The sequence below is a fragment of the Rattus norvegicus genome, chromosome 7, assembly GCF_021556685.1.
Source record: "Rattus norvegicus strain SHRSP/BbbUtx chromosome 7, alternate assembly SHRSP_T2T, whole genome shotgun sequence".
Taxonomy (NCBI): Eukaryota; Metazoa; Chordata; class Mammalia; order Rodentia; family Muridae; genus Rattus; species Rattus norvegicus.
The window spans coordinates 139,996,888-140,023,114 of record NC_141540.1 but is presented as its reverse complement, the minus strand read 5'-3'; the positions used below and the strand labels follow the sequence as shown (position 1 = coordinate 140,023,114).

The 26,227-nt window shown below is 55.1% G+C and overlaps 2 protein-coding genes, 1 long non-coding RNA gene and 1 other non-coding gene across 5 annotated transcripts in view; 2 read left to right on the top strand and 2 right to left on the bottom strand.

Annotated features, from left to right (window-relative positions):
- Mcrs1 (microspherule protein 1) overlaps nt 1-8,096 on the top strand; it is an 8,817-nt gene extending 721 nt beyond the window's left edge. The window contains 14 exon segments of the mRNA NM_001013106.1: nt 660-779; nt 1,224-1,362; nt 1,660-1,798; nt 2,303-2,461; nt 2,607-2,716; nt 3,772-3,880; nt 4,122-4,260; nt 6,113-6,188; nt 6,459-6,487; nt 6,597-6,689; nt 6,892-6,974; nt 7,128-7,215; nt 7,465-7,592; nt 7,696-8,096. Coding sequence (NP_001013124.1) covers nt 770-779; nt 1,224-1,362; nt 1,660-1,798; nt 2,303-2,461; nt 2,607-2,716; nt 3,772-3,880; nt 4,122-4,260; nt 6,113-6,188; nt 6,459-6,487; nt 6,597-6,689; nt 6,892-6,974; nt 7,128-7,215; nt 7,465-7,592; nt 7,696-7,782 — 1,389 coding nt within the window. The 5' untranslated portion in view covers nt 660-769 and the 3' untranslated portion in view covers nt 7,783-8,096.
- Kcnh3 (potassium voltage-gated channel subfamily H member 3) lies at nt 8,090-26,227 on the bottom strand. Of its 2 annotated transcripts, none has more exons than XM_087555919.1 (15): nt 24,628-26,227; nt 24,291-24,524; nt 23,746-23,880; nt 22,817-22,950; nt 22,167-22,410; nt 21,618-21,775; nt 21,317-21,524; nt 18,025-18,312; nt 17,593-17,792; nt 16,909-17,158; nt 12,516-12,733; nt 10,929-11,260; nt 9,871-9,977; nt 9,081-9,157; nt 8,090-8,992 (listed from the first exon to the last, which is right to left on the bottom strand). In XM_087555919.1, exons 2-15 carry the CDS (start codon nt 24,418-24,420, stop codon nt 8,390-8,392), a joined length of 3,084 nt encoding a protein of 1,027 aa, XP_087412045.1. In that variant the 5' UTR covers nt 24,421-24,524; nt 24,628-26,227; the 3' UTR covers nt 8,090-8,389. The 2 variants fall into 2 exon arrangements, with proteins under 2 accessions (XP_087412045.1, NP_058804.1); NM_017108.1 differs by having other exon boundaries at nt 8,094-8,992; nt 25,776-26,006.
- On the bottom strand, nt 14,008-14,171 carry LOC120093942 (U1 spliceosomal RNA). The gene has a single exon (XR_015626278.1). It is a non-coding gene; the product is annotated as a U1 spliceosomal RNA (small nuclear RNA).
- LOC148004978 (uncharacterized) lies at nt 22,856-25,483 on the top strand. Its single transcript, XR_015626018.1, has 4 exons — nt 22,856-22,978; nt 23,062-23,487; nt 23,848-23,930; nt 24,343-25,483. It is a non-coding gene; the product is annotated as an uncharacterized LOC148004978 (long non-coding RNA).

Sequence of the window (26,227 nt, the reverse complement as noted above, 5' to 3'; positions counted from 1 at the left end):
GTTCCCAAACGACTTTTTTTTTTTTTTTTTTTTGGTTCTTTTTTTCGGAGCTGGGGACTGAACCCAGGGCAAACCACTTTTTAATCTCCTGAAGGAACCACCCACTTAAGTAAAAGCTGCAAATGGAAGGAAAGCAAAGTGGTTAGCGATACACTGGAATTCTGTCTACCTTGTGGCCTGGGAGACAGATTGGTGTCACTGATTTGAGTATGCAGCTGAAGGAAAGAAATGAGCCAAGAATCCCTTGACCCTTTCTAGTTAACGTTCCAAATGCTTAATTTAGAATTTACTGGTAAAATCAAGAGAGGTCTCTGAGCCTGGTACGTCTTTTTCCACATCTTTTATCACACTTTTTGGTTTTGTTGTTTGGAGCAGGAACTCAATAAATAGTCTGGCTTGCTGTGTAAACCAGGCTGGCCTTAAAGTCAACAGAGATCCGCCTGCCTCTGCCTCCACACACTGGGATTAAAGGTGGGCCCCATCCAACCATGCAATAGCTACTGATTGTTAGGGGCAATTGAGAATAGAGCTTTTGCCTCTCCCCACTCCCTCTGTCCTTCCTACCTTAGACAGGGTGCATGAGCACCAGTAAGGAATTGGTAAGTAGGTTTGGCCTGTTGGAAGCCTGAGCCTGAGGGAGCCTTATTTCTCCTTTGCAGACTCTCTTCTCAGCATCCCAGCTCACTTGGTCAGAACCCTTGGATGAGCCTGTGGGACCCTTCCTCCTCGCCGTGTGGTGTGGAACCAGTGGCTTTGGGACTGTGAGAGGATGGACAAAGGTAGTATGAGGCTGGGCCAGCTCCCCGAGCTCTCAGGCACCAGCAGCCACTGATTGTACCCTGTGCCTTGCACGAGTGTCTCTCAGTCCTGGCTGGACATTGCCACCTCCCCCTGGGCCAGCACCACCCATGTACCTCTCGGCAGAGCCACAAGTGACTCTCTGGCAAGCTGCATTTGATGGCAGAGGGAGCAGTTATGCCCAGAGCCTCACCAGTCTGACCTGAGCACCATGTGCCGCACGGCATGACACGAGGCACCGGGAAAACTGCCCAGCATGGAAGGTCTGGGCCAGCTCTGAGCCCAGATGAATGGCCAAGGAATGCCCACCCGCCTTAAAGACCTCGAGCCTCAAGGAGGCCGGGAAAGGGCTGAAGGGGCTGAAAGATGGGGTCCATGTACGGAGGGCACTCGGAAGCCTGAGTTCACCGTTTCTCTTTTTCTAGATTCACAGGGGCTGTTAGATTCATCCCTGATGGCGTCAGGCACTGCCAGCCGCTCAGAGGATGAGGAGTCACTGGCAGGACAGAAACGAGCTTCCTCCCAGGCCCTGGGTACTATCCCTAAACGGAGAAGCTCCTCCAGGTAGTGTGGGCTCAGAATGCCTGGGAGAGGAAGCTTGTGGGATTAGGCTGTCTGCCTTAGCCTTTGTTGGAAATGGCCTTCTGTTTCTGCCTGGCGCTTTAATTTCCTTTCCCTGCTGGTCCCTCCATATGACACTGGGGATGGGGAAGGAGGATTTAAGTCTCTTGTCACCTCAGAGGACTAGAACTTGACTTTTCCATGTCCACTGAGCCAGACCCTGCTAGACAGTTCCCAAGGGGAGCCTGCTCTGTGGAAGCCGGGTGCAGTACATGGCTAACAGTGCAGGACTTCCTGCAGGTTCATCAAGAGGAAGAAGTTTGATGATGAACTGGTAGAGAGCAGCCTGGCCAAGTCCTCCACCCGGGTGAAGGGGGCCGGCAGCGTGGAGTCGGGCCGCTGCTCGGGGAGCGAGCCCTCGTCTAGTGAGAAGAAGAAGGTACAGTACTGGGCAGTTGGACGAGCTGTCGGGGCCGCACTGCCCAGCCTCGCTCTAGACCCCTCCCCCTGTCTCTTCCTGTTCCTTCCTTGCTGCATCCCTTGCTTGCCAGTGCATCCTGTATGGCATTCGGTGTGGGAGGCAGGGAGCTCGTATCTATTCTGGGAGCAGACAGCTTGTTCCCAGCATTGCAGGGTGTAAAAATAACCCCCAGGTGGCATTGCTCTGGCCCCAGACAGTGCAGCAGCAAGAGTAGTTTCCTGGTATACTCCCCACCCACCCTCCACTCTGGGGTTGAGGGTACCACAAGCAGAGAAGACCCCATCTGCTCAGGAATGATGTAGAAGTACTTTGGTGGGGGTGGGCACTAGAAAGCTCAGCTCTCGGCTTGGCTCCCTGGTGTTGTCGGAGCCTGCAGCTGTCACAGTGTATGAAGCAGTAGGTCTGAAGCCCCAGCTTTTCTGATACCAGCTTTGCGTTCATTGTGGTCTGTCCTATACCCAGGTATCCAAGGCTCCCAGTACTCCTGTCCCACCCAGCCCTGCCCCAACCCCTGGACTTACCAAGCGTGTGAAGAAAAGCAAACAGCCACTTCAGGTGACCAAGGATCTGGGCCGATGGAAGCCTGCAGATGACCTCCTCCTCATCAATGCTGTGCTACAGGTGCCCACCATGGGACTGGGGCTCCCTTCTCCCTACCTTCCATCACACTAGCCTAGCCCCATACTAGCTTAGAAGGGCCCCTTGGCTTCTGAGGGAAGGATTCTTCCCGGTGCTGGGCTGGAGCAAACCAGTGTGGGTCTTGCAGACTAACGACCTGACATCTGTCCACCTGGGTGTGAAGTTCAGCTGCCGCTTCACCCTTCGGGAAGTTCAGGAGCGCTGGTACGCCCTGCTCTACGACCCCGTCATCTCCAAGTGAGTGGGCTGGCTTCAGTAGAGGGGAGGTGCTGGGGCCCCCCAAATTTGGAACTAGGTATAGGAGGGTCACATTCAACCAGGGTCCAAAGGAGGGCCTTGGGAGGCAGGGCTGTGGGGCCTTGTATCCTCCGGGGTAACCTTGGGGACTTGCTGGGCATTATAGAGCATCTCCTTTCTCTAACTTACAGCCCCAGACAGAGGTCAGAAGCATCCTGGCATAGGAAGTAAATGCCTACAAATGCCAGGAGCCTCAACTCCACCAGTGTGTGCCTTGGGTCACCTCTGAACTTGCCCACACTGGTCTCACAAGTCCTTATACGAAGAGGGAACTGACCTCCCAGTACTCACGAGGCAGAGGCAGTTGGCTGGCTGAGTTGGAGGCTAGCCTGCTCTACACAGTGATGTCTAGGACAGCCAGGGCTACATAGATAAACTGTGTCTCGAAAACAAATGAGAGACAGACAGACAGACACACTGAATTAAAAGCCTCAGACCATTCTAGTTTTAGCAGAGTTTCAAGTAAGCTCCTGTACATACATACCATACTCCTCCTCAGTTACTAATTCAGTGTCCTCAAAGCTTGTTTGAATCTGCGCAGCCATCTTACTCCCCCACAGCCCTCACCTACTCAAGCTGCAGCCACAGTCCCGAGAGAGCAGAAAACGGCTTGGCCTCAGCTTGGAAAGAAGAGGCAGTGGGCAGTGGTTAATGAGGAAGGGCTGGAAAGAGAGTTGCCACTGGTCCCAGGGTGTCCGGGAAGCAGGCCTCTAGTTTGCTTATTTGGAGCTGCGGTCTGACTGTGTGGCTGGCTGACGTAGAGCTTACCCTGTAGACCCGGCTGGCCTTGCAGCTTGAGCAGCCCTGCAGGCTGGAGTTAGAGAGAATGGTTTTCGTTCCTGAGTTGCCTGTTAGGCCTCAGGTTATTTCTACCACAGACCTTCAGGCTCAGAATCTCTACATTCCAAAGGCTTATAGGTTTGGGGGGAGTAAGAACCCCAGATTATTTGACTTCTTCCTTTTCAGTTTTGTCCTTCATTTCTTCCCACGTGCAGACTGGCTTGCCAGGCCATGAGGCAGTTACACCCAGAAGCCATTGCAGCCATTCAGAGCAAGGCCCTGTTCAGCAAGGCTGAGGAGCAGCTGCTGAGCAAAGTAGGATCGGTAAGTGGGTGGGGTACAGGCTGGACCAATGGGAAACCACCAGTGTGGAGTCCTATCTGCCCCGTCTGTGGTCTGCGCACACATGCAGACCACACATCTGTGGAGGGGCCTTTGTGATGGGACTTGAGAGAAACCATGCCTGGGTGACTGTTGCCTTTTCTAGTTCCTTGGGAGGGCCTGGGGACAGGGATGGTGTAGGAATGAGAAACCCAGGCATGAAGAGAGTACCTCTCATCTCCAGACCAGCCAGCCCACCTTGGAAACCTTCCAGGACTTGCTGCACAGACACCCTGATGCCTTCTACCTGGCCCGTACTGCCAAGGCTCTGCAGGCCCACTGGCAGCTCATGAAACAGTATTACCTACTGGAGGATCAGACAGGTAACCCCCCGGGAGCTGCGTCGGGAGCAGGCAGGTGTTCAGGTGTGAGAACGAGCGAAGCACTGCGGGTACAGCTGCCTGCCAGTCCTGTAATACACCTCCGTTTGCCAAAGCAGCAGCAGCAGCAGCAGCAAAACCTGCTTCCTTGTAGGCTGGCAGGGCCTTTGGCATCGTGGAAGGAGAAACCAGCTTGCCTGGTATCCTGGGCCAAAAGTCCAAATAGCACTTATTACTACTTCTCATTTTGTTTCTTGACATGTTTGGCTGTCACCAACAGTACATTAGTGTATTATTTATGGGTAGCATTCAAACTGGAGCACACTGGGTGTGTCGTCTCTAGTCTCTCCTGCCATGATTCTCACCCTGGCTTTCCCTGTCTCTATCCTCCATCCTCCTTCCATTGCCTGCTCCTGGACCAGGGAGTCTGCTCTCAGGTGGTTTACCCCTAAAATCCCCAGCAGGATTCATATTTAGGCCGCTTCCATACAGGCTGGATTGCCTCTGCCATCCACCTCACCACCGAGCTCCCCTTCTCTGAGGAGGAGCTGGGAAAGCCACCTGATTGTGGGGCTGCAGGGGCTTGGTGACCCAGCTTCCGCTTTGTAGGGTTCAGGCCCACTCTCCTTGTTGTGCACCACAGCACCGTACCTCTTCCTGCTGCTCTGTAAGTAAAGCCCTCTTTGCCCTGCATGCTCCTGCGACTCAGGCCCAGAAAGAAGGCCTCAGCAGGATTGTGAGAAATGCTCCCACTGGACTTAGCACCCCGGGGCTCGCTGTCCTACCCATCACATAATCCTCACAGGACAGTTGCAGGTGGCATTTGTTTTTACTGTTTTAAAGCCAGCGTGTCCTTTCTGCTGTTGTTTCAGGTTTTTGTTTTGTTTTGTTTGTGAGTCTTGGTTTTCTACAGCCCAGGCTGACCTCCTACCTCCATCTCCCAAGAACTGGAACTGTAGGTTTGCGCCGCCACATCCTGCTTCTTTTGTCATGATTTTAGAAGTTGTTCTAGTCACTGAAAGCCATATATGAAATCCCCTCGAGAGTTTCAGTGTAGGAATTTGGTTCTCATTTGATGTTTAGAGCTGGGTCCCCAGGATCAGGCTGTTTGCTTGGCGTAGCTAGTACACTCGTCACACATCTAGAGTCCTGGATTTCAAGCAGACCTGGTGGGAGGTGGCTTGGTGGCAGCAAACAGCCTACTCCTCTGTCCTTGTTCGCAGTGTCACAGGGCAGAGCTGAGCGTCCTGTGCGTTGTTCCTCACTCCGCCCGCCCTCAGCTGCAGACTCCACAGTGGGCACAGCTGACCACGCACTGCAGGGTCTTACGTTCTGGGTACCCCAGCCTCTTCTATCCCAGCCAGAGACACTTGACACATTCACGAAACACTGCCTTCCCGAACATACTGATGGGTTCTCACCTTCAAAAACAGTAAAGCTGATTTCTTGGCCCATAAGGAGGTCATTCTCCACAGACTGAAGTAGCAGCAGCTCTCAGTCAGTGCTTTCCAGTGGCGCATGGCTCTTGGCTGGCCAAAAGCCTGGGGAGCAGTTTTGGTCCTGGCTGTGCCCTGGCTGGGATCCGGGTTTAATCCGCCTCTATTACTTTCCTCACATCAGAAGCCCGTGTATGTCAGCTATAGTTTCCTTGTCCAGAACCGCCTCTGTCCCAAGTTAAATGGCAGGATGAGTTTTGTCAATTCAGAGTGCCACCTGCTTGGGACCGTGACCCCTCTGCGGCTCTGGCTCCAGCAGGCCTGTGTCCTTGCACACTGGCTGCTTGGCTCCCCTGGCTGTTGGGCAGCTGGGGCCGGGATAGAGCCTCCATGTTTATATGTCTCTGTTGTTTATTCAGTGCAGCCACTGCCTAAGGGGGACCAAGTGCTAAACTTCTCAGATGCAGAGGACCTGATTGACGACAGTAAGCTCAAGTGAGTTCCTGGAGAGGGTTGGCTCCACTTTGTCGGGCACACCAGGCTGCCCAGCAGACAGCTTCAGTTGCAGCTGCTGGGCTTAGCCACCTGCTTCACCCTCTCCTGTGGGGGCCGCTTAAGCTCACTGCCTTCCCGTTCTCCCCACCCAGTCCCAGGGCTAGGCCAAGGCTTAGACAACTCTCTGAGCCCCTTGGCTGAGGAGCCTGGGGTGCTGTGGTGGGCCAGGTAGCAGGGGCCCGACAGTGACAAATCCTTTTTGATACTCAGGGACATGCGAGATGAAGTCCTGGAACATGGTGAGTCTGCCTGCTGGGGACGGGGCGGGAACGGGAGCTCTTACTGAAATGGAGGGGACAGTTGAAGGTGCGAGTGGCAGCAGTCTCTTACCATTCCACTTCACCTCAGAGCTGACAGTGGCTGATCGGCGCCAGAAACGAGAGATCCGGCAGCTGGAACAGGAGCTGCATAAGTGGCAGGTGCTAGTGGACAGCATCACAGGTGAGGGGCAGGGGACAGACCGTGCTCGGTGGCAGCTCTGTTCCATTGAGCCCGGCCTTCCCTTGCCTGTCTGGAGTGCTGTTTACTAGGCCCAGTCCCTGTTTTCCTGCCCCAGCCCTCACATAGCACGCAGTAGGTCTTTCCTGCCCCAGCCCTCACATAGTAGGTCTTTCCTGCTTTGCTGACCCTGCTCTTTTCTCAGGCATGAGTTCTCCAGACTTCGACAACCAGACCCTGGCCGTGTTGCGGGGCCGCATGGTGCGGTACCTAATGCGCTCCCGTGAGGTGAGACAGGCTGACACTGCTCTGATCCTGCCCAGGCAACCCCCTCTATCGCCCCTTTCTCTGCTCGGTCCTTGATTTCTTTTCCTCCCTGGTCTGTGTGGGGTTTCTTTTTCTCATTCCTTGACCCAGCCCTCACCACCACCATTTTCCCAGATAACCCTGGGCAGAGCAACCAAGGACAACCAGATTGATGTGGACTTGTCTCTAGAAGGTCCAGCCTGGAAGATCTCCCGAAAGCAAGGTATGCCCACCCTGCACTCCACAGGGGACAGGTGGGGATGTCCTGAGCCTCTCACTGGCTTTTCTAGGCCATGGTGCCTAGAGAACCCTTCTGACTTAGTGAGGAAGGTCCAAGGACTTGGTGCTTTGAGATCTCTACCTTGGGGCTGCAAGTACCTTCGTGCTGTCATACCCAGGAAGCAGAAGGACACTGGGCTCGCTCTCCTGTTTGTCTCCGTCTCGTCATTTCTTTTCCTCTCTGCTTCTACAGGTGTCATCAAGCTGAAAAACAATGGTGACTTCTTCATTGCCAACGAGGGCCGGCGGCCCATCTATATCGACGGGCGGCCTGTGCTGTGTGGCTCCAAGTGGCGCCTTAGCAACAACTCTGTGGTGGAGGTGAGTTGGGGTGGAGGAGAGTCTCACCTGGTGCCTGACTAACGGGTCCATGGGTGCGGCTCCGCCCCACCTCGAGACTCAGCCATCTTTCTCTCCTGCCCAGATCGCCAGCCTGCGATTTGTCTTCCTCATCAACCAGGACCTCATTGCCCTCATCCGGGCTGAGGCTGCCAAGATCACACCACAGTGAGGCGGGTAGCAGAAACCAGGGCATTCTCTGGCCTCAGTTTCCCCTGTCATTCCAGCTCCCTTGAGCTGGGAACTCAGGCTCCTGGAAATCGCTTGTACCCAGAGTGGGTAGTGGCCCAACTGCTGGACCATTGATTGAGCCTTTGAGGCAAGGTGGGGTCACCGTGGGGACGCCAGGAGAGGCTGGGACCCCTGTGCCTCCCCAGAGCCAGAGCCCCCACCATTGCCACATCACTCCTGTGTCTCCAGTGGATCAGCTTTAGATTCCTCCTTTTTGTTTTCGTTTTTTGTAAATAAAAAGTACTGAGTTCCAAAGTAGTTTCTTTATTGGTTTTTTTTTATGTTTTTTAATATAAAAAACATGAGGACAGAGGACAGTGGAGATGGGCACATGCAAGGAATGGCAGAACCCCTCCTCGTCCTCAGGCCTCTGCCCCCATTGGGTCAGGTCAGTGGAGCAGAACCCGTGGATCCCTGGCCTGGGGCCTGAGGCTCCAGCTCACCCTCCTCCTTCCTTAGGTTCCCTGCCCTGAGCCAGAGGGCAGCCCTGTGAGGCTGGGCGGTCAGCAGGTGGCGGGTGTTTGCAGAACCCCTCTCCCTGCCTGTGGTCAGACTCCTGTGCCCTCCTCCTGGGTCCACTGGACCGAGCCAGGGCCATGGCAGCCGATGAGCACCATCTCTAGGCTGTGGGGATCCCAGGGCAAGGCTCGGCCCCCTGACCCCGGAGGGGGCTCTCCAGTACTGGTAGCCTCAGCCTGGCTCACAGGTGCAGGAGTCCCAGTCCTAGCTCCTTCCTCAGGAGGAGGGGGTGAGGCTGGGGTGCTGGGCTCAGAGCAGAGGTCTCCAGAGCCAGGGGGCTCTGAGTCTGAGGTGGAGGTCCATAAAGCTGTGGCTCGAGGCCAGGGGGAGCTCTGAGATGCTGGGGGGCCCCAGGGCCAGGGTGCCATGAGGGGAGGGGGATGCCCTGGACGGGGGTGAGGCCAGGTCCCACTCAAGACTGAACCTGCTGGGGGCTGCAGGCAGTAGGATGATGCCCCAGTGTCCACACGCAGGGGTTGTAGGAGCCCAGAGGCAGTGGCTGGGCATGGCCCCTCTCCTGATACCCGGGGACACTGGCCTTCCCCTTGGGGCACCAGGATGAGCTGCACAGCCTGGCGAAGTGACTGCAGTCCCTCTCGCATCTGCAGCACCTGTTCAGACAGCTCCGTCACCTTGGGGGTGGAGTTAAGAGGACACAAGGTCAGTGGGCCAGCCATCTCAGCCAGGCCCGCCCTCCCTGCCCCCACCTCATCTACCCACCGCCTGCCGTAGCTTGTCCAGTGTGTCTGTGTTTCTTGCCTCACTGGGCACCAAGGGGACAGTGAGCAGGCCACTCTCTGTGGAAAGGACGAGATTATCAACCAGAGCTGCTAAAAGACAGACAGGATCCGGGACTGGCCTCTTAGCACTCGTCTGGCTCACCCTGCTCCCTTCTGGCGTTGGTCAAGTTGCTAAATTTTGCCGAAATTGTCAGCATGAGAAACCCTCCCAGAAGCCCTGAGTAATACTGTCTACTGCTTTCCTCCCTGCAGGACGTTGTCCCTTTGTGGGGCAGGATGAGAAAGTCTCATAGCCCATGATGTTCCCTCAAGTGTGAATAGCCAAGGCTATTGAGCCCTGAGCTCTGTCCACCTCCACCTCCCTAGTGCTGGGATTACAGGCAAATGCCACCATCTAGCTGCAAGCCGCTCTTTATATCTGTCCCTCATCCTGTCCTAGATTATGTCCCCTTTCCAGGCCACCTGTCTCATTCAGCGCCAGGTTCAGTTCAGTCTTTCCAGCCCTCTGTCTCCCAGACAGGCAGACATGTGCCAAGAGTGTCAGGTATATACTCATTTAACATGCACAACAACCCATTTTATAGACCGGAGGCAGGACCAAGGTGCCAAGTTTACGCTGTTCAAAAGCTGACCAGGCAGTTACCCAAACCTCCATACCAGTCATCACCAGCAGCCTGGGAGGCTTCTATGGTTCCTCAGATACCACACTGCTTGACGTCTATGAGGCAAATGGGGTGCCCACCAACATTCCCTGTCCCCACACCTAATACCTGTTCCTGGGGAGGGGCTGCTGCTACATTCTGGGCCAGACTGACCCACCCGGAAAGAGAACTTGTGCTGGTCAGAGCCGCAGCCATCCTCAATGCCATCTACGACCCTGCGGACCCAGGAAATCAAAAGGCAGGACATCAAATCAGATGACAGGCGTCTACTGTGGTGTCAGGATGGGAAACTCCAGTGGTCACAGGTGTTGGCCAGGGGTCCTGGGCATCCTAAGATGCTAGGATACGGTCCCTTTTCCTAGGAGCTTGCGATTAGCTGAAGAGTACATTGGTGTAACACAAAACAGGAGTTCAAGGTAAGCCGCCTCTAACCAGGTATTGGGATAGCAGGAATCTGGGAAGGAAGGCAGGTGTGGACCATAATGGCTGGAAGGATGGGGCCTGAAGTGATACCTCTGCAATTGTGCCAAGACGGCAAGTTGTGATTGAAAGACTGTCTGTGTCTTTTATCCGAGGATTTAAGGGAAGCCCAAGGATGCGGGGGGGGGGGTGCTGGGTAATGTGGCCACTTCCAGGAGCAAAGACGGATAGATCGTAAAACTACACAAATCAGTTAAGTGCCTGTTTTGTTCTTGCAGAGAACTTGCATAGAACAGCTCAAAAACACCTATTACTGCAGTTCCAGGAGACTCAATGCCCTCTTCTGGCCTCTGAGGGCAGAGACTCAAGTGCACAGTCCCCTGCCTTCCAACCTATCAAAAATAAAATGGAGGAGAGGTAGGAGGAGGAGGAGGAGGAGGAGGAGGAGGAGGAGGAGGAGGAGGAGGAGGAGGAGGAGGAGGAGGAGGAGGGGAGGGGGAGGGGAGGGGGAGGGGGAGGGGGAGGGGGAGGAGGAGGAGGAGGAGGTAGCGGCGGCAACATGATGCCAGGCATGGCAGACATCTGTAATCCCAGCACTCGGGAGACAGAATCAGGAGGATCAAAGTGGAAATCGACCTGGGTTACATAGTCTCAAACAAAAGAGCAACACCCAGGTGAGGGTGTGCCTAGCGGGTACCTCTGTCCTAACCACCACCATCTTGCCATGAGGTCCAGGGCCTGCTCACCTGGGGCTCAGGTCTGGAGGTACATTCCATGGCATGGGGGGCAGCTGCAACCCATCAAGTGTCCGTGGATGAGCAGAAGGACCAGCCTCAGGCTTCAAAACCCCTGCCCTACTTGGCCGCCCTCTGCCACCCAGCCTCGGCCGGGGTGCAGTTCGACGTGGGGAGAGTAGTTTGGCCGCTGAGGAGGAGGAGGTACAGCCAGGTGACAGCAGGGGGCTGGAGGGCTCATCTGCTGGGGCTGGTGAGATCGTGTGTCCTTGCTCCCCATCTGTCTCCTTCTCCTCCAGTGTGGACATGAGGGTGTTGTCACCACTCAGTGAGCTGGTATCCACCTGGGGACAGAGGGGAACAGGGTTCAACATGGTTCAACACTGCTGTGTTCTACTTCTCTTTCTTACCAAGGCATAGGAAACACCAGCAAGAGGAAATCACGGGGCCCCAGTAACCCCCGCTACACTGTTGCCACAGTGAAATCACCAAATCCGCCCAAAGGTGGATACAACAGCCCTCTTCTTGATTCTTCAGACTAACGGGACTTCTCTATGAACTAGTGACAATCCCGAGACCTCTGTGGAGGTTCAAATGAGAAACGACCGCACGGGCTCAGGCATCTCGTTGTCTCCAGTTGATGGCACATTTTAGTGAGGTTTAGGAGGTGTGGTTTTTCTGGATGAAGATGGGGGCAGGGAGTTGAGAGAAAAATAAGCCAGCCATTTCCGTGTCACTCTGTCCACTTCCTGGCTGTGGTAAAGGCCATGAACCCTCAGCTTCCTGCTCCTGCCTCCCTACCTGTTGCCCTGTGTCTCCACCAGGGAGACTCATCCCTCAGGATGTAGGTCTAGATAAACCCTTCCTCCTGAAAGTTACCCTGGCCATGTTTTATTGATAGGAAGTAACAACTGTACCCTCAGAATCTGCTATTTCATGACGAAGGGTCAAGGGGCTCCACGGGGCCCTTATTCAGCAGCAGCAGCCTCCATGGTCTATCTCTGACCAACCCCCCGCCTGTAGTCTGTACTGTAGACTCCAGGGTTCACCTGTTAGTGAGGGTACTGAGCTCCGAGCTCCTGCCACAGCAGATTTTGTTTTGGCCAGGACCGGTAGGTAGTGTGTCAGATAAGCTCTGGCTGTCTTAGAACTTACTACATAGACCAGGCTAGCCTTGATGTCACAGAGATTCACCTGGGACTAAAGACATATATCATCACATGGCTTGGAATGACTTCTACATCACAGAGTTGGTTCCAGAGGACATAACTCTCTTGCCGAGAACCCAATACCCACGTGGTGACTCACAGCGACACCTGTAACTGGAGTTCCAGGATATATGATACTCTCTTCCGGCTTCTTGAAGGCTCCCGCACACAAGAGGTACACACAAACTCACACAGCACACACATACACATCGAATAAATTTTTTTAAAAAATTAAAAACACACTGAAATGAAAGCACTGAGTGTGGACCCCAGCCCTGAGGCAGAGGCACACAAGTCCACAGGTCCCTCTTTGACACACACACCCCACTCTGTTCAGTTCATCTTCCGGAAACCCCAGCACCCCACACACACACATGCCCAGCACCCTCACCTCTGCAGACACTCCTCCAGCTCCCAGGTTGTAGCTGAGCTCCCCTCGGAGGCCACGGCTAAAGCGTGGGGCAAACTCAGGGTACAGTGCGAGGCTCTCGTGCAGCCCAGCCAGCTGCAGGCACTGTAGGACGCAGTATGTCAGCCCCTTTACGTCGGCATTGGCCTTCACTACTTGCTCTCGCTGGGGCAGCTCACAGCCGATCAGGTCACCCTTCCCTGGGGAGAGGAAGCCAAGGTTAGCAAGCCACTTGGGGAGGGAAATGGTCTGTAGACTGAGCAGATCGAGACCCCAGCCATGGTGTGGTCCCTCGTGCTCTCTCTGACTCTTGCACACAATTGGGGTAGAGAACAGTAGGACCCAGGCTCTCAAGCACCTCCAAGGGCAAAACACTGGCCGAAACTTCTGCATCCAAGCAGGAATGTCCGCAGACAGACAGACACCCGTTAATTAAACTCCCCTGGGGAAATTAAACCAATCAGACTTCCAGGCCCCGGCACAACCCTTATCATTACAACCTGATAATTTTTTAAAAGATTTATTTATTTGTTTTACGTATGTGAGTATACTGTAGCTGTCTTCAGACGCACCAGAAGAGGGCATCGGACCCCCTTACAGATGGTTGTGAGCCACCTTGTGGTTGATGGGAATTGAACTCAGGACCTCCAGGACCTCTGGAAGAACAGTGTTCTTAGCCTCTGAGCCATCACTCCATCCCCCAATCATTTTCTTTTTTTTTTTTTCCTATTCTTTTTTTTTTTTTTTTTTTTTTTTTGGAGCTGGGGACCGAACCCAGGGCCTTGCGCTTGCTAGGCAAGTGCTCTACCACTGAGCCAAATCCCCAACCCCCCCCCCCCCAATCATTTTCTTAAAGGCCCACAGTCGATTTGGGTATAGCTTGTCCAGGGACCAGAATCTGGTAGTAGCAGTTCAGTGCCCTGTATGGCATGGTGAAAACATCATGGCTATGCTGGCATTGCCCTGGGGTTTGGAGGGGCGTGCCTTGATCTTACCATAAAGGGTTTTCCAAAGCTAGCTGAGAATACCACCTGGCTGACAGCAACTATCAAATGATGCAGGTGGATCTCTGTGAGCTCAAGGCCAGCCTCATTTACATAGCTAGCTCCAGGACAGCCAGGGCTACACTGGGAAACCCTGTCTCATAAACAAACAAACAAACAATAAAACCAAAACACAAAAGGATGTCAGAACACCTCAAGGATGTCTGACGGGGAGGTGTGTCTTAGAATCACATCCCGAGTCTGTGGCCCTGTGGACAAGGTCGGGTGAGTTAATGTTGATGGCTGACAGAGCCAACCAGAGACCTTCATCACTCTGCATCTCCCCTCCTCCCTCTCGTCCAATCCCAGCAGGGATCAACAATCTGGGCACTGGCAAAGGCAGTTTGGCTCCTACCAGGCCAGCCATGTGGTTAGAAAGATTAGAAGGGGTAGTCAAGGCCTTTTTTTTTTTTTTTTTTTTTTTTTTTTGCCAGGGGAGAGCTCGAACGCAGTCCCCCACTACCACAAATTATGCAGTCGAGTTTCCCGCATTTGGGGAAATCGCAGGGGTCAGCACATCCGGAGTGCAATGGATAAGCCTCGCCCTGGGAAAACCACCTTCGTGATCATGGTATCTCCCCTGCCAGGTAAGTATAGTCAAGGCCTTTAAGACCCAGACAGGTGGGGGCTGGGGATTTAGCTCAGTGGTAGAGTGCTTACCTAGGAAGCACAAGGCCCTGGGTTCGGTCCCCAGCTCCGAAAAAAAGAACCAAAAAAAAAAAAAAAGACCCAGACAGGTGGACGCTGTCAACACACATGGAGCCCAGAGGCCTCTGAATGTTTGCAGAGTTTTGCTCAAACTGAAGTGCAGAATGAGCCTCATTTAAGTTTTCTGCTCCTGTTTTGAAGTTTCCTGGATCCTCTGAGAGCTATTTGAGTTATAAAGGGATTTTCCAAGGAAGGAGCTGTGTTTTGTGTGATCTGGAATAAGACAGGTATAAGTCCGTCCTCAGCCAAAAGTGAGACACAAATGAGGAACAAGCCTGAGGAGAGTCAACAGCGACCTGCGCCCAGCCACAGCTTCCAGGCTCAGCTCATGGGTTGCATCCTCTATCACAGCTCTTGGAACACTTGGCTGAGTCAGTTTACAAACAGGTGGGGGCTAGAATCATTACTGTTGACTACAGGACCAGACTCAGCTTGCCAGGAGCCAGATGGACACACCTGGATGCCCAGCTGAGGAGCCAGGTGGGACACACCTGGATGCCCAGTTGAGGAGGCAGGTGGGACACACCTGGATGCCCAGCTGAGGAGCCAGGTGGGACACACCTGGATGCCCAGTTGAGGAGGCAGGTGGGACACACCTGGATGCCCAGCTGAGGAGGCAGGTGGGACACACCTGGATGCCCAGTTGAGGAGGCAGGTGGAACACACCTGGATGCCCAGTTGAGAAGCCAGATGGACACACCTGGATGCCCAGTTGAGGAGCCAGGTGGGACACACCTGGATGCCCAGCTGAGGAGCCAGGTGGGATGCTGGGATGAAAGCAAGGCAGAAAACCAGGTCACAGGTGGGCACATCTACTCCCAGCCCTCAGATGGCAAGTTCAGGGCCAGCCTGGGCTCCATAGCAAACACAGACCACTCAGTTCTCAAGCAGGATCTGAGCCAGGCACTTAATGCAGACATGTGGAGCTACCGAGTGACCAGCTGAACAGTCCTGTCCTGACCAGTCTTCCCAGCTCTACTGGGTTCCTCAAGGGTCACTAGCCACACTTGTGTTGTGCTATATTCCCTCCTTCCTTAGTTAGTTAGTTAGTCAGTTAGTTATTTTCCTTCTGCTTTTTGAAACAGAGTTTCATTTATCTAGTTCTAGCCTTAAGCACATATGTAGTCCAGGATAACCTTGAACTTCTGATCCTCCTGCCTCCACCTCCCAGGGGCTGGGAATACAAGCATGCTCCACCATGCCTGGTTTACTGTGATGCTGGGGACTGAATCCAGGGTCTTGTGCTTGCTAGGCAAACACTGCATCAGCCAAGCCCTTGCCTGTCTGCCTGCCTTCCTCACTTCCTCCCTTTTTGCCCCTCCCTCTCTCCCTCTCTCTTTCAGATGGCCTTGCTGTTTCCTAGGCTGGCTTAGATACTCCTCAGGCGCTCGAGCGGTTCTCTTGCCTCAGTGCTCCACCTACTTTGGACTCCCAGCATATGCCACCATACATGGCCGTAACTCCATTTCCTTAGCTCTGGTATCTTCTGTGTCTAAGCTCAGAAGCCGCACTTACGAAAGATGAGAAAAAAAAAAAAAAAGTGCTTCAACAGTCTGCCACCTTGCTCAGGCTCTGAGTCCCCTGGCGACATTTCTTTCATCTAATGCTGTTGGAGGGCCCTCCTTCTCAAGTGAGAGGGGATGAGCACCAGTAGCTGCTGGGGTGCCCAGCAACCACCACTGCCTGTGTTCTTTCCTGTCCTAGTCTTTATTGTGGCTGTGGGGCTCTAGTTGTCCCCACACCAAGGACTTGTCTGTGACCTGGTCATTACCTCTCTTCCCCCTGGTGTATGAACCCACCTGAATTGCCCAGGCTGCCTCGGTTCCTTGCCCTCCAGGGTCACCAGTGAGAGCCTCCCACAGACACTTAGTGCTGCCCCTTTAGGTGCAGGCCTGTGCTCCTCTGAGCCCAGGCTTTCCTGGTGCTCATGCGCACACCTGGCCCCCCTCAAATGCTTCCCTTCTGAGGCCATCACCCTCCCAAGGTACCTGGCTATTCCACACATACGGCCAACGCCTAGCTTAGCTGGGTGAATACTAATGGTTTCTGTAACGTTTCCTATGAGTTCCTGGAGTCTCGGACTGGAAGGGATGGGCAGACAGTCCTCCGTAAGTCTACTGTCCCCTCTGCTGTGCTGGTCCCTCGTCCTCATTAGGAAGCTGATGTGTTACTTCCTCTCTTCCTTTTGCCAAAGGAAGGGTGTGCTCTTTATTATCCGAGAGAGTCCACTGTGTCACATGGAGACTGAGCTCTATTGCCACCTGCCTGGGCTTTGGACTTGCTCTGTGTGACCTGCCCTCTTTCTCCCCTACTAGAGCACTGTCCTCTGTACTTTCTACCACGTCTTCTCTATCCCATCATGCACTGGCTCTTCTTAAAAGCTGGCCTCTGTCTCTGACCTCATCCTAGGAACTGCCTCAAAGTTGCCATCTCCTCCCATGTTGCTACTTTGTTATCGCTGGCTTTGAGCTTTGTCTAGGGCTCTGGTTGTTCCCGACTCCATCCTGTCTGTTTCTCCCCTCTGTGGCTTCGTATGCACCCACTCTCTGATTTTTTTCCTTGGAATGACCATGACTTCCCTAGACACATGAGCCCCCAAGCACCCTTTCTCCCTTCTCACGAACCTAGAATGGCGAGGACGGTGCCACCTTTGAGGACCTCCATGGAACCTGAGCACACAAAGTAGAGAGCCTGGAGAGCATCGCCTTGGTGAATGAGGTACTCGCCCGGCGTGCAGAAGGCGGGCCTCAGGGCCAGAGACAGTGCCCGCAGGCAGCCACGGCTCGCTGCCTCGAACAATGGCAGCTGCAGGACCTCCTTGTGCAGGTGCATGGCGATGTCTGCTCGAAGCTCATCCGGAAGGCTCTGCAGCAGCTGCAAGCAGGCAGTAAGGGACAGTTGGGGTGGCAGAAGAGGAGGTCCCTTCCAGTCAGCCCCTGGCTATTTCCAACCTCAGAAGCAAGAGGGGGAATGGGAGGAGGTCCAAGCCTCCCACCCACCATAAGGTGCAGAGGGTACAGTGAATGGAAGAAAACTCTTTGCAGCCCCTCCTAGCCCCTTTCCTCCTCCTGGCCTCAGACTCTGACATCAGTGAATGCACACGGAGCTCACAGACCCAACTAGAATTCTGCTCTGTCTCGTGTACGGGGGGGGGGGGTGTGTGTGTGTGTGCTGTCTTTGCAGAAGAACCAGAGAAACCATATTTCTGCATTTCCTACCCACCCACAGCTCCACTCCTGATCGTTGAGGCCAAGCACAAACCCCTTGAGGAGGTGAAAGTCTAGAAGCAGCCTAGGAGGCCACCACACCTCAGTGGTATCGATGCCGTTGTTCACGGCCCAGGTGGCTTGGAAGTACTCGAGCATGCGCTGCTTGAGGGGCTTGGGGATGCGGTGGATGCGAATGTAGTCTCGCAGGTCACGGGTGCGGCTGTGGTACAGAAAGCGGCGAGCGTACATGCGCTGGATGATGGCTGTCACATTCCCAAACACCACTGCATGCATCAGAGCTGGTCAAGGATAGAGAGGAAAAGTCACCTCCAGGCCTGGCCAGGCCTGATGTCCCGACAGCAAACCTGTCTTCTGCTCCCTGCCTATCCCCATGCTCCTAGACAGAGTGCACCGGCATCCTTCCCTGCCCTGGTCTAGTTGACCGACAAAGGCAGACTCCACAGCTCCAGTTGTGGAAACCCGGAGAGAGGTGGCTGTGGAGGGGCCCAGCTAACCACCGCCCAGCCTCACCTCCAATAAGCATGGTGCAGATGGAGAAAATCTTCTCAGTGTCTGTGTTAGCGGACACATTGCCGAAGCCCACACTGGTGAGACTGCTGAGCGCGAAGTACAAGGAGGTGATGTAGGCGCTGCGTAGGGATGGGCCACCCAGCAGCTCCAGCCCAGTCCCGTTGGCTTCGCTGCCGCCGCCACTGCTACTGCAGTTTTCACTCTGGCCAGAGCTGTTCCCTCCATCTGGACTCCGGCTCACCAGGTAATAGGGCGTCTCCAGCCTGCGTGCCAGCTCCTGCAGCCAGCCTGGGGAACGGAATGGGGCACTGAGAGAGCAGGACGTGTTCTGCTACTCTGCAGATCCAGGTGTACTAAGCTGGCAGCCCTGAAAATGGGCAGCCCTTGCAAATGCAGGCCCACGCCTGTGGCTTCTGTCCAACCTTTCTCTTCTCTGCAAGAACATCTCTTCACCTCTCAGCAAGATAGCACAGGAGAAAGACTGCCAGGCTCCACAGCTGATCCCATTGGTGCCTCTGATAGAGTAAGGGGAACCACACCTTCTCCAAGGCTGCTTGTCAATATCACGGAATGCATCCAACAGGAGGTAGGTGGCCAGGCAGAGGCTGGGGTAGAGGTGGCATCTGGCTGAGGACACACCCTCTGCCCCATTCATTCACACGATTTTCCTTTGTCCAAGCACAGATGCCTCTGACCATCCAGGCACACGCAGCCCCTCAACACCACAAACTACCCAGTCTCACATATGCTGTCCCCAACACACCCACGTGGATGTGTACACATATGCCACCGAGGTACCACACATGCCCCACACAGTGGAGAAGGCAAGCACACATGTAAACACATGTCCAGTCACAACCATGGCCACTTGTACCATAAAGGCCTATGCGTGCTTGAAAGGCTAGTGACCACAGGTGACTGAACGCTGACACACAGGCAGGGATGGGGGTATGCTTGCACAGAGATGAATCTATGTATGCACACTCACACCCACACACACACCATCAGACTTCCTTGCACTCACATTAGATGGTGGCCGAACCTTCCCAGTCTTCTCTGGACAATGGAAAAGAAGAGAAGCAAGTGCCAGTACCGAGGGCTGACACACAGACCCTGCCACACTCCCCCAACACACAGACCCTGTGTCACACTCCCCCAACAAACAGACCCCGTGTCACACTCCCTCAACACACAGACCCTGCCACATGCCCCCAACACACAGACCCTGTGTCACACTCCCTCAACACACAGACCCTGTGTCACACTCCCCCAATGTTTCTGCACAGCGTCGTCGAGGGAAATTCACATCCATTCCCTCAGCAGCTGAATGCACACAGTGGCTGGGCTCCCACAGAGGGGCAGAGGGGCAAAGGGGCAGAGGGACAGAGAGACAGAGGGACAGAGGGACAGAGGGGCAGAGGGCAGAAGGGCAGAGGGACAGGGGCAGAGGGACAGAGGGCAGAAGGGCAGAGGGGCAGAAGGGCAGGGGGCAGAAGGACAGAGGGACAGAGGGACAGAGAGGCAGAGGGACTGAGGGGCAGAGGGCAGAGGGCAGAAGGGCAGAGGGACAGAGAGACAGAGAGGCAGAGGGGCAGAGTGCAGAGGGACAGAGGGACAGAGAGGCAGAGGGACTGAGGGGCAGAGGGCAGAGGGCAGAAGGGCAGAGGGACAGAGAGACAGAGAGGCAGAGGGGCAGAGTGCAGAGGGACAGAGGGACAGAGAGGCAGAGGGACTGAGGGGCAGAGGGCAGAAGGGCAGAGGGGCAGAGGTTATATTGAAGGATAGGAATGAAACTGAAGAGGGTCTCCAGGAGCGGTGTCAAAGTTAAGGCTTAGTGGGCAGGGGCTCAACAGCTTCCTGGAAGAGGAGATATGTGTGCTCAACCTTAAATGGTAGGGAGGGTTTGTTTTTTTTTTTTTTTTTAAACCTTCCTTCCTTCCCTTTTCCTTTCTTTCGTTTTCTGTGTACACACATCCTGGTGTGCACGTGAAGGTCAGAGGACAATTTGTGGAAGTCCGACTGTTCTCTCCTACCATGTGGGCCCAGGGAGCAGACTCAGATCTACCAGGCTTGGCCGTCAGCACCTTTACTGGTTAAACCATCTTGTGCGGACTCAAGACCAAGGGCATCTAGATCCATTGCAAAGAATGGGGTGCACCTGGGAATTTAGTGCTTCAGGGCCACTTGGAGGTGAGCCAGAGATAGGGACGGGGACAGGCACAGGGTGGCAGCTGACCCTAGAGCTGCCTCATTATAGACTCCCCCTGGGAAGGGGGTGCCAAGGAGCTGGCACGGCTGGAGTGTCCCTGTTTCCACATGCTCGGCAACTAGAGGACTCAGGGGAGCAGCCAGGTGGGTCCTCTGGGCACACCTGTCTCCATGCACCCGGCAAGGACAGGGTTCACAGGTACACCTCATCATCTCTTGGGGAGCTGATCAGAGCAGGTTCTAAGAATGGTCAGTGACCCCACTGAGGTCGGCGGACATGAGAAGCCACCCAAGCAGCTAGGAACACTCAATAAATGTCAGTTACTGAGAAGCAAACAGAGGGCTAGGGGTGTGAAAGAAAAGGCGTGCTCAGTTTGGGATGCACCGGAAGTTAGAAATGGCTGCAGTTGGGTTGGAGGAATGGGAAGGGTGAAAGTCGCGATGTCCTTATGGTGATACCAGGGGGCTGGTGACAGGAACCACTGTGAGGAGGGAGGAGGGACACAATGAAACCAATCTGCAGTCTCTGAGACTTGGAGGGGCTGGAAAGAGGGCAGAGTCAGGGGCTATAGCCTTACAGCCCCAGAAAAATCACCGCAACCTTGTGGGTGAGGAGGAGACGAGAGTGGACGGGCTCAGCAAAAGTTAAGACCCAGTTGGTGGGTGGAAGGAGGAGCCGAACAGTGGAGGGCAAAGGAAGGAGGGAAGACGCTGGGATAAAAAGGCTGCCTTTAGGTTCAGGGAGAATGTGGATTCAGGTACCATAGTGAAGGACATACATACGAAATGGGGCAATGGCCCGGAGACCCTGTGGGGACAAGCTTCAAGGAAAGAAACCAGGAGGCCAGCAGGTCTTTACCTGCCCACCCAGAGCTGGGGAAGAGCTTGAGAAATGTGACCAAGGTCACCAGGAGGACACTAGGGGTGACTGAGACTCCCTGAGGCGGTCACCAGGCTGTCCCCACCTAGTGGTGGCCATCACCTACACGCACACCCCGTCTCGGACATTCCCACATGCGGGCGCTCAAACCCGTATGCTTCCTTCCCTCGGCGTGCATGCAGCCCTCCTCTCAGCCCGCAGTACCGATCTCAGGCAGCTCTGACTCGCTGTTCTCAATCTCTTGCTGGCCGATGTAGAACCAAACGCAGGCCACCCAGTGGGCGAGCAGGGCAAACACAGCCATGAGCAAGGTGAGCACAACAGCGCTATACTGAGAGTACCGGTCCAGTCTTGGTAGTAGGCGCAGCAGCCGAAGCAGCCGCACGGTCTTCAGTAGGTGAGCCCCAACGTACTAAGACCAGGGAAGGGAGGTTATCCCAGGCCAACTCTAGCCATGCCCGTATCAGCCCAACCCGAGCTCACCGCCCAACCCAGCCATACTGACCACATTGACCTTGAAGGCATGTAGTAGGTCAAAGGGCAGTGCTGCTATGACATCCAGCAGGAACCAGGTGGTGACGTAGTGGAGGCAAATGGACTTTGGGGCGAATACCACCTGGCCTGACTTGGACACAAATGTAGTACGAAAATTCAGCACAATATCTGTGTGGGAAAATAGGCAGTCAGCAACAGGGGAGGGGACAGCTCCACACCTACCTACCTGTCCAACGCCTGATCCTGCCCCCAGGCCTTTCACACCTGTGGCCTGACTAAGCCCAGTAACTCTAGCATGCACACAGTTATACCCATTTTACAGAGGGAGAAACTGAGGCTCGCTGAGGCTCTTCTCAGCTCGGGGCTCTAGAACACTTTATTGGCAGAGACACCTTTAGGATCCAGGCTTGATTTGAAAACCCCTGGGGTGACAAACCACGAAAGAACAAGGGAGAAACTTGCAGGGCAATGGAAACCATGCAAAGAATCATCCTTACGAAAGCCCGTGGGGGCCTGGCCCCAAGCGGAGCGAGCAGCAGGCGCAGACCTTACCACATACCTAAGATGAAGAGGACTTCCACGGCCAGGTCACAGACACTAGGTGGGCCACGGGCAGCACTGGGCTCCCGTGCTGTGCTCACACACACGCTGTATGGCACAGTGACAGCCACGTAGAGCGTGGCGAGCAGGATGAAGCCATCCCAGGTGGCTCTCAGAGCCCCACAGTGCAGCAGGATAAAGGGTGACTTCCGGATAGCAGCGACTTTATATTCGGGCAAATTTGGCTTCTCTCCAAACACACCCTGAGTGAGGATGGGAAGGTCCAGGTAGAGAAGAAACGATATGGACAGAGGCTAAATCAGGATAGTGTCTAGAAGGGCATTCGCCTCCCTTCTCTCCCTTGCATGCTCAAAGTGGTCCTGACACATTCCTTATTTACAGGCTGAGCATCGGGAAGAGCTGAAATGGCTCAAGAATAGAACCAGAATTGAACCCAGGTCTATCTGACTCCAAAGCCAAGACTTTCTTTTCGAACTCTGATGGATCAGAGTTGACCTAGTCCCCCATCAGGTCCCAGTCACAAAGGTCTGGTGGGACCCACGTGGCTTCTGGGCATTCTCTCTGAGCTGGGTTTAGCTCCCCTCCCGGATCTCCTCGGCCTGTGGTACCCTGCCCCCAATCCAAACACACACCCAGACGCTCAATCACCTTATTGAGTTTGTGCTTGCCCTTGGGTTGTTTCTGCAGGTGACCAGAGAGGTGGTAGAGAACCGCCCGGCTGCGCCTCCGATTGGCATTAAAGCCTTTGGATCCTGCCCGACCATATCTGCGTCGGCCACCACCTGCAACAAAAGAGAGGGTCCTGTGACAGTAAGCTGTAGAATCCTGGGCATAGGACACTAGTTGCTAGTCTGTGAAATGATGTGGCTCGTTGACCCCCTTTGTCTTTTCAGAGTGAGGGGTTAGGCATTCCTCGTGTCACCAGGTCACTTGTCAATCAGAGCTGTGCAGTCCTAGGGGTACTCAGTACCCTAGTTCCAGGATCAGCTGCCTGGAGAAGGTCTGGATCCAGCCACACAAGGAAAGGAGTCAGTGGAGAAAGGCCTAAGAAATCTCTAAGATGGTCTCAAGATGCAGAGCCAGAGGGATGGATGCCGTCAATAGAAGTTCAGAGGAGCCCGCGTTGAAGACTGACACCAGCTAATCCTGGGCTGAGGGAGGGCAGAGCTGTGGCATGGACTGTACTCCCTGGCATCTCCAGACAGCGATGAGATATTGGACACTGTGTCTAATGTCCAGCCCCAGGAAGGGGCTTCACCCTGGGCTTCCCCCACCCCATCCCTGCCCTCCATCAGGCAGGCTGTTCGAGAAGGAGTCAGGTGAGTACGCTCTCCCTCATTAGTGGGAAGGGGGGCTTCCTGGCGCAGGTGGAGTTTCTTTGACAACCGCAACTTTGTTTCAACTAGCCTATTAGGACGAGATTCCCATCTGGGGACTAAACCCAGAGCAGCTCAGACAGAGTGGAGCTCAGTGAGAACCAGAAGGGTGGGTGCCTATAACCTGAGTGTTACAGACCTGCCTGAGCCCGAGCCCAAGCCCAAGCCTCTACTTCTAAATCAGGGCGATAGAGCACCCACCTCTCTCCTTCCAGTTGTCAGGGCCTCCTCGGTTCTTGGTCTCACTGATGTCCTTGTGAGAGACCAGGAAGAGGGCCACCTCCCCCTTCTCGTTTTTTATAGGTATCACATCCAGGAGACACCAGAATGGAAGCCCTAGGCAAAGAGATAGACTTAGCTGCCTTCCATTCTTGGCCCTGCCTAAGGTAACAACAGACAGTCCCTGGTAAGAAGCTAGCAGAAACCCAGCTTTCTGGGGAGGCAGCAGCAGTGGGGGCTCACTCAGGACAGGGAGGGGAGCAAAGGGAGCAGACATGACTGTCAGACACATTGACGTGAGGTGGCTCCCCGCTCCTTTCTGAATATGAGAAACTGAAGATTGGAAGCTAGTGGAGAATGATACCAGCATGGGGGGGGGGGGCAGGTCAAGAGGGAGAGGCAGAGAAAGGGACAGAGGGGCAGATGGGTACATGGGAAGACAGGAAGGAAAAGCAAGAGAGACAGTGGGAGCCCTGCCCAGCATGGTGACACTGAAGGTGAGGTAAATTGGTGCCATGGTGCCTTACCGCTCTTCCGGTACAGGATCAGTTCAGCCTTGAATTCTTTGTGCTCATCCAGGGCTTTTCGGATCTGTTGGCGGACCAACTCACTGGTGTCTGGCCCATAGAGGAAGGAGCAGGCACAGCCTCGCTGCATGACCTCAGCTCTGGAGAAACCCGTGAGGTCACAGAAGCCATCGGAGCAGTAGACCACAGGGAAGAGCCCTGCCACCTGGGCGTTGCCCAGGACGAAGTTACTGTCTGCAAGAGAACACCAAGGGCACCTTTACCTACCAGCCCTGCTTTTCAAAATACCGGAAAACCCCACCAATCCCCAAGGAATGCTGTGTGTGCTGGTCAAGACCTGTTCATGAATGAGACTTAGCAGGTGCACCGTGCATCAGTGTCCTCGAAGGCTACCCCGGCTGCTGAATGTATATGAGCGTATTTGTATTTGAGGATCAGCGCGTGTCAGTGCCGACTGTTTGATGCAATCCTGTGTGCACTGCTGTCCAGAGTGTCCAGAGCAGTTTGAATAAGGGGTGGGGCTAGAGATTTCCAAAAGACTGCACCACCTGTCCTTTGGGCACGCCTTGGCTTCTGCCAGGCTCACCGGCTAATTGGATAACTAGGCTGGCTGTGTGGCTCCTCCCACGGAGACCCACTTGGTCTGAGAAGCAGGCCACCGTCCACCCTATGCTGTGTTCACACCCTCACTGCGCGCCCCTGCTCAGGAACTATTGAATGCAATCAAGAATGGCGGTGTGTGGATGGATAGTGGTTGAACAACAGAGCCTGGAGCCAAGAATGTATTGGGGAGCGAGGGGTGCTGAATCAGCAGGCTTCGAGCCCAAAGCAGATGGAGAAGCTTGGGGGGGGGGAGCTCTGTGATGAGTTCCTACAGGCTGTCTACAACAGGAGGGAGAATGCTTGTCAGAACCGGGAAGCCCCGCTGGGAGTGAGAGGGGGAGGGACCCTGTTTTCATGACTTCCCTGTGTTCAGAGCCAGAGGAACTCGGAGTCTGGAAGCTCAAGTTGCTTTTTCCAAACTTCCCAGGTCCGGATGGGAGTCCCCAAGCACAGCTTCTTGGAGCCGGGTGGGCACTCCAAGCGATGGGTTTAGACTGTGCGATGTGCTTGCAGACACAGTTCTCTGCTGAATCCCGCCTACTCTACCTTCCTTTGCAAATCTTATTTCTAAATCTGGGTTGTGAGCCCTCTGCGCTGTCCACCCGTACTGGTTCCGCGCTTCACCCGACTCGGCCTTTGCAACCGCGCCAGGTCTGAGGACGGGATGGATCAGATTGACTCATCCCGGGCCCCGCACCTAGGGACATCTGCTAGCACTGTTGACCCTGAAAACCTCCGGGAAACCTTCAGTTACTGGAAGGAGAGGATGGCCCTAGCTTCAAGAGGGGTGAGGAAGGGGATGGCCGGTGGGCACCAAGCAGCAGGTGGCAGTTCGGACAGTGGGTTACTCCCCGGAAACTAGGGAGCTAGGGCCTGACTCACGCGTCCCGTCGAAGCGGGTGGCGATGGTGTCCAGGAAGGTGTTCTGCGGCGCAAGGAGCCCCCGCATGGCCGGCATCTTAGGCGGCGGGGACCGCCCGCCCCATCCCTCCGGGGCGCGGGGACTCAGCGCCGGGGGAGGGCGCCTGGCTCGGCCGCCCCCCGCCGGGCCCCGCGCCCCCTAGAGTAGCCGTCGGGGGGCTATGCCCGGCCCAGGTTCGTAGGCCCCAGCAGCTGCCGGCGCGCGAGGGGGCGTCCGCGCCGTCGGGGCTGAGCGCATGGCGCGCGCGCGACCCCTCGCCGCCCACGGATTCCGGGCTGCAGGCCCCGCGGCCACCGCGCACTGTGCACCTTTCGTCCACCCGCGCCTCCCGTTTCTGCTGGCGAGGTGGCTCCCGCTCGGACTCGGCTCAGCGCCGGGTCCCCGCAGCTCCCTCCGTCTGTCGGGGAGAAGC

Bases quoted from the DNA above. Each gene is read 5' to 3' on its own strand.
- Kcnh3 (NM_017108.1), bottom strand. From the start codon at position 25,851: ATGCCGGCCATGCGGGGGCTCCTTGCGCCGCAGAACACCTTCCTGGAC. The intron at 22,951-23,745 runs GTGGGTGCTCTA...CTTTTGTTGCAG, and splicing joins TGACAACTGGAAGGAGAGAG to GTGGTGGCCGACGCAGATAT. The intron at 18,313-21,316 runs GTACTGCGGGCT...TCCGTTCCCCAG, and splicing joins GTCAGAGCTGCCTGAGATCG to GCTGGCTGCAGGAGCTGGCA.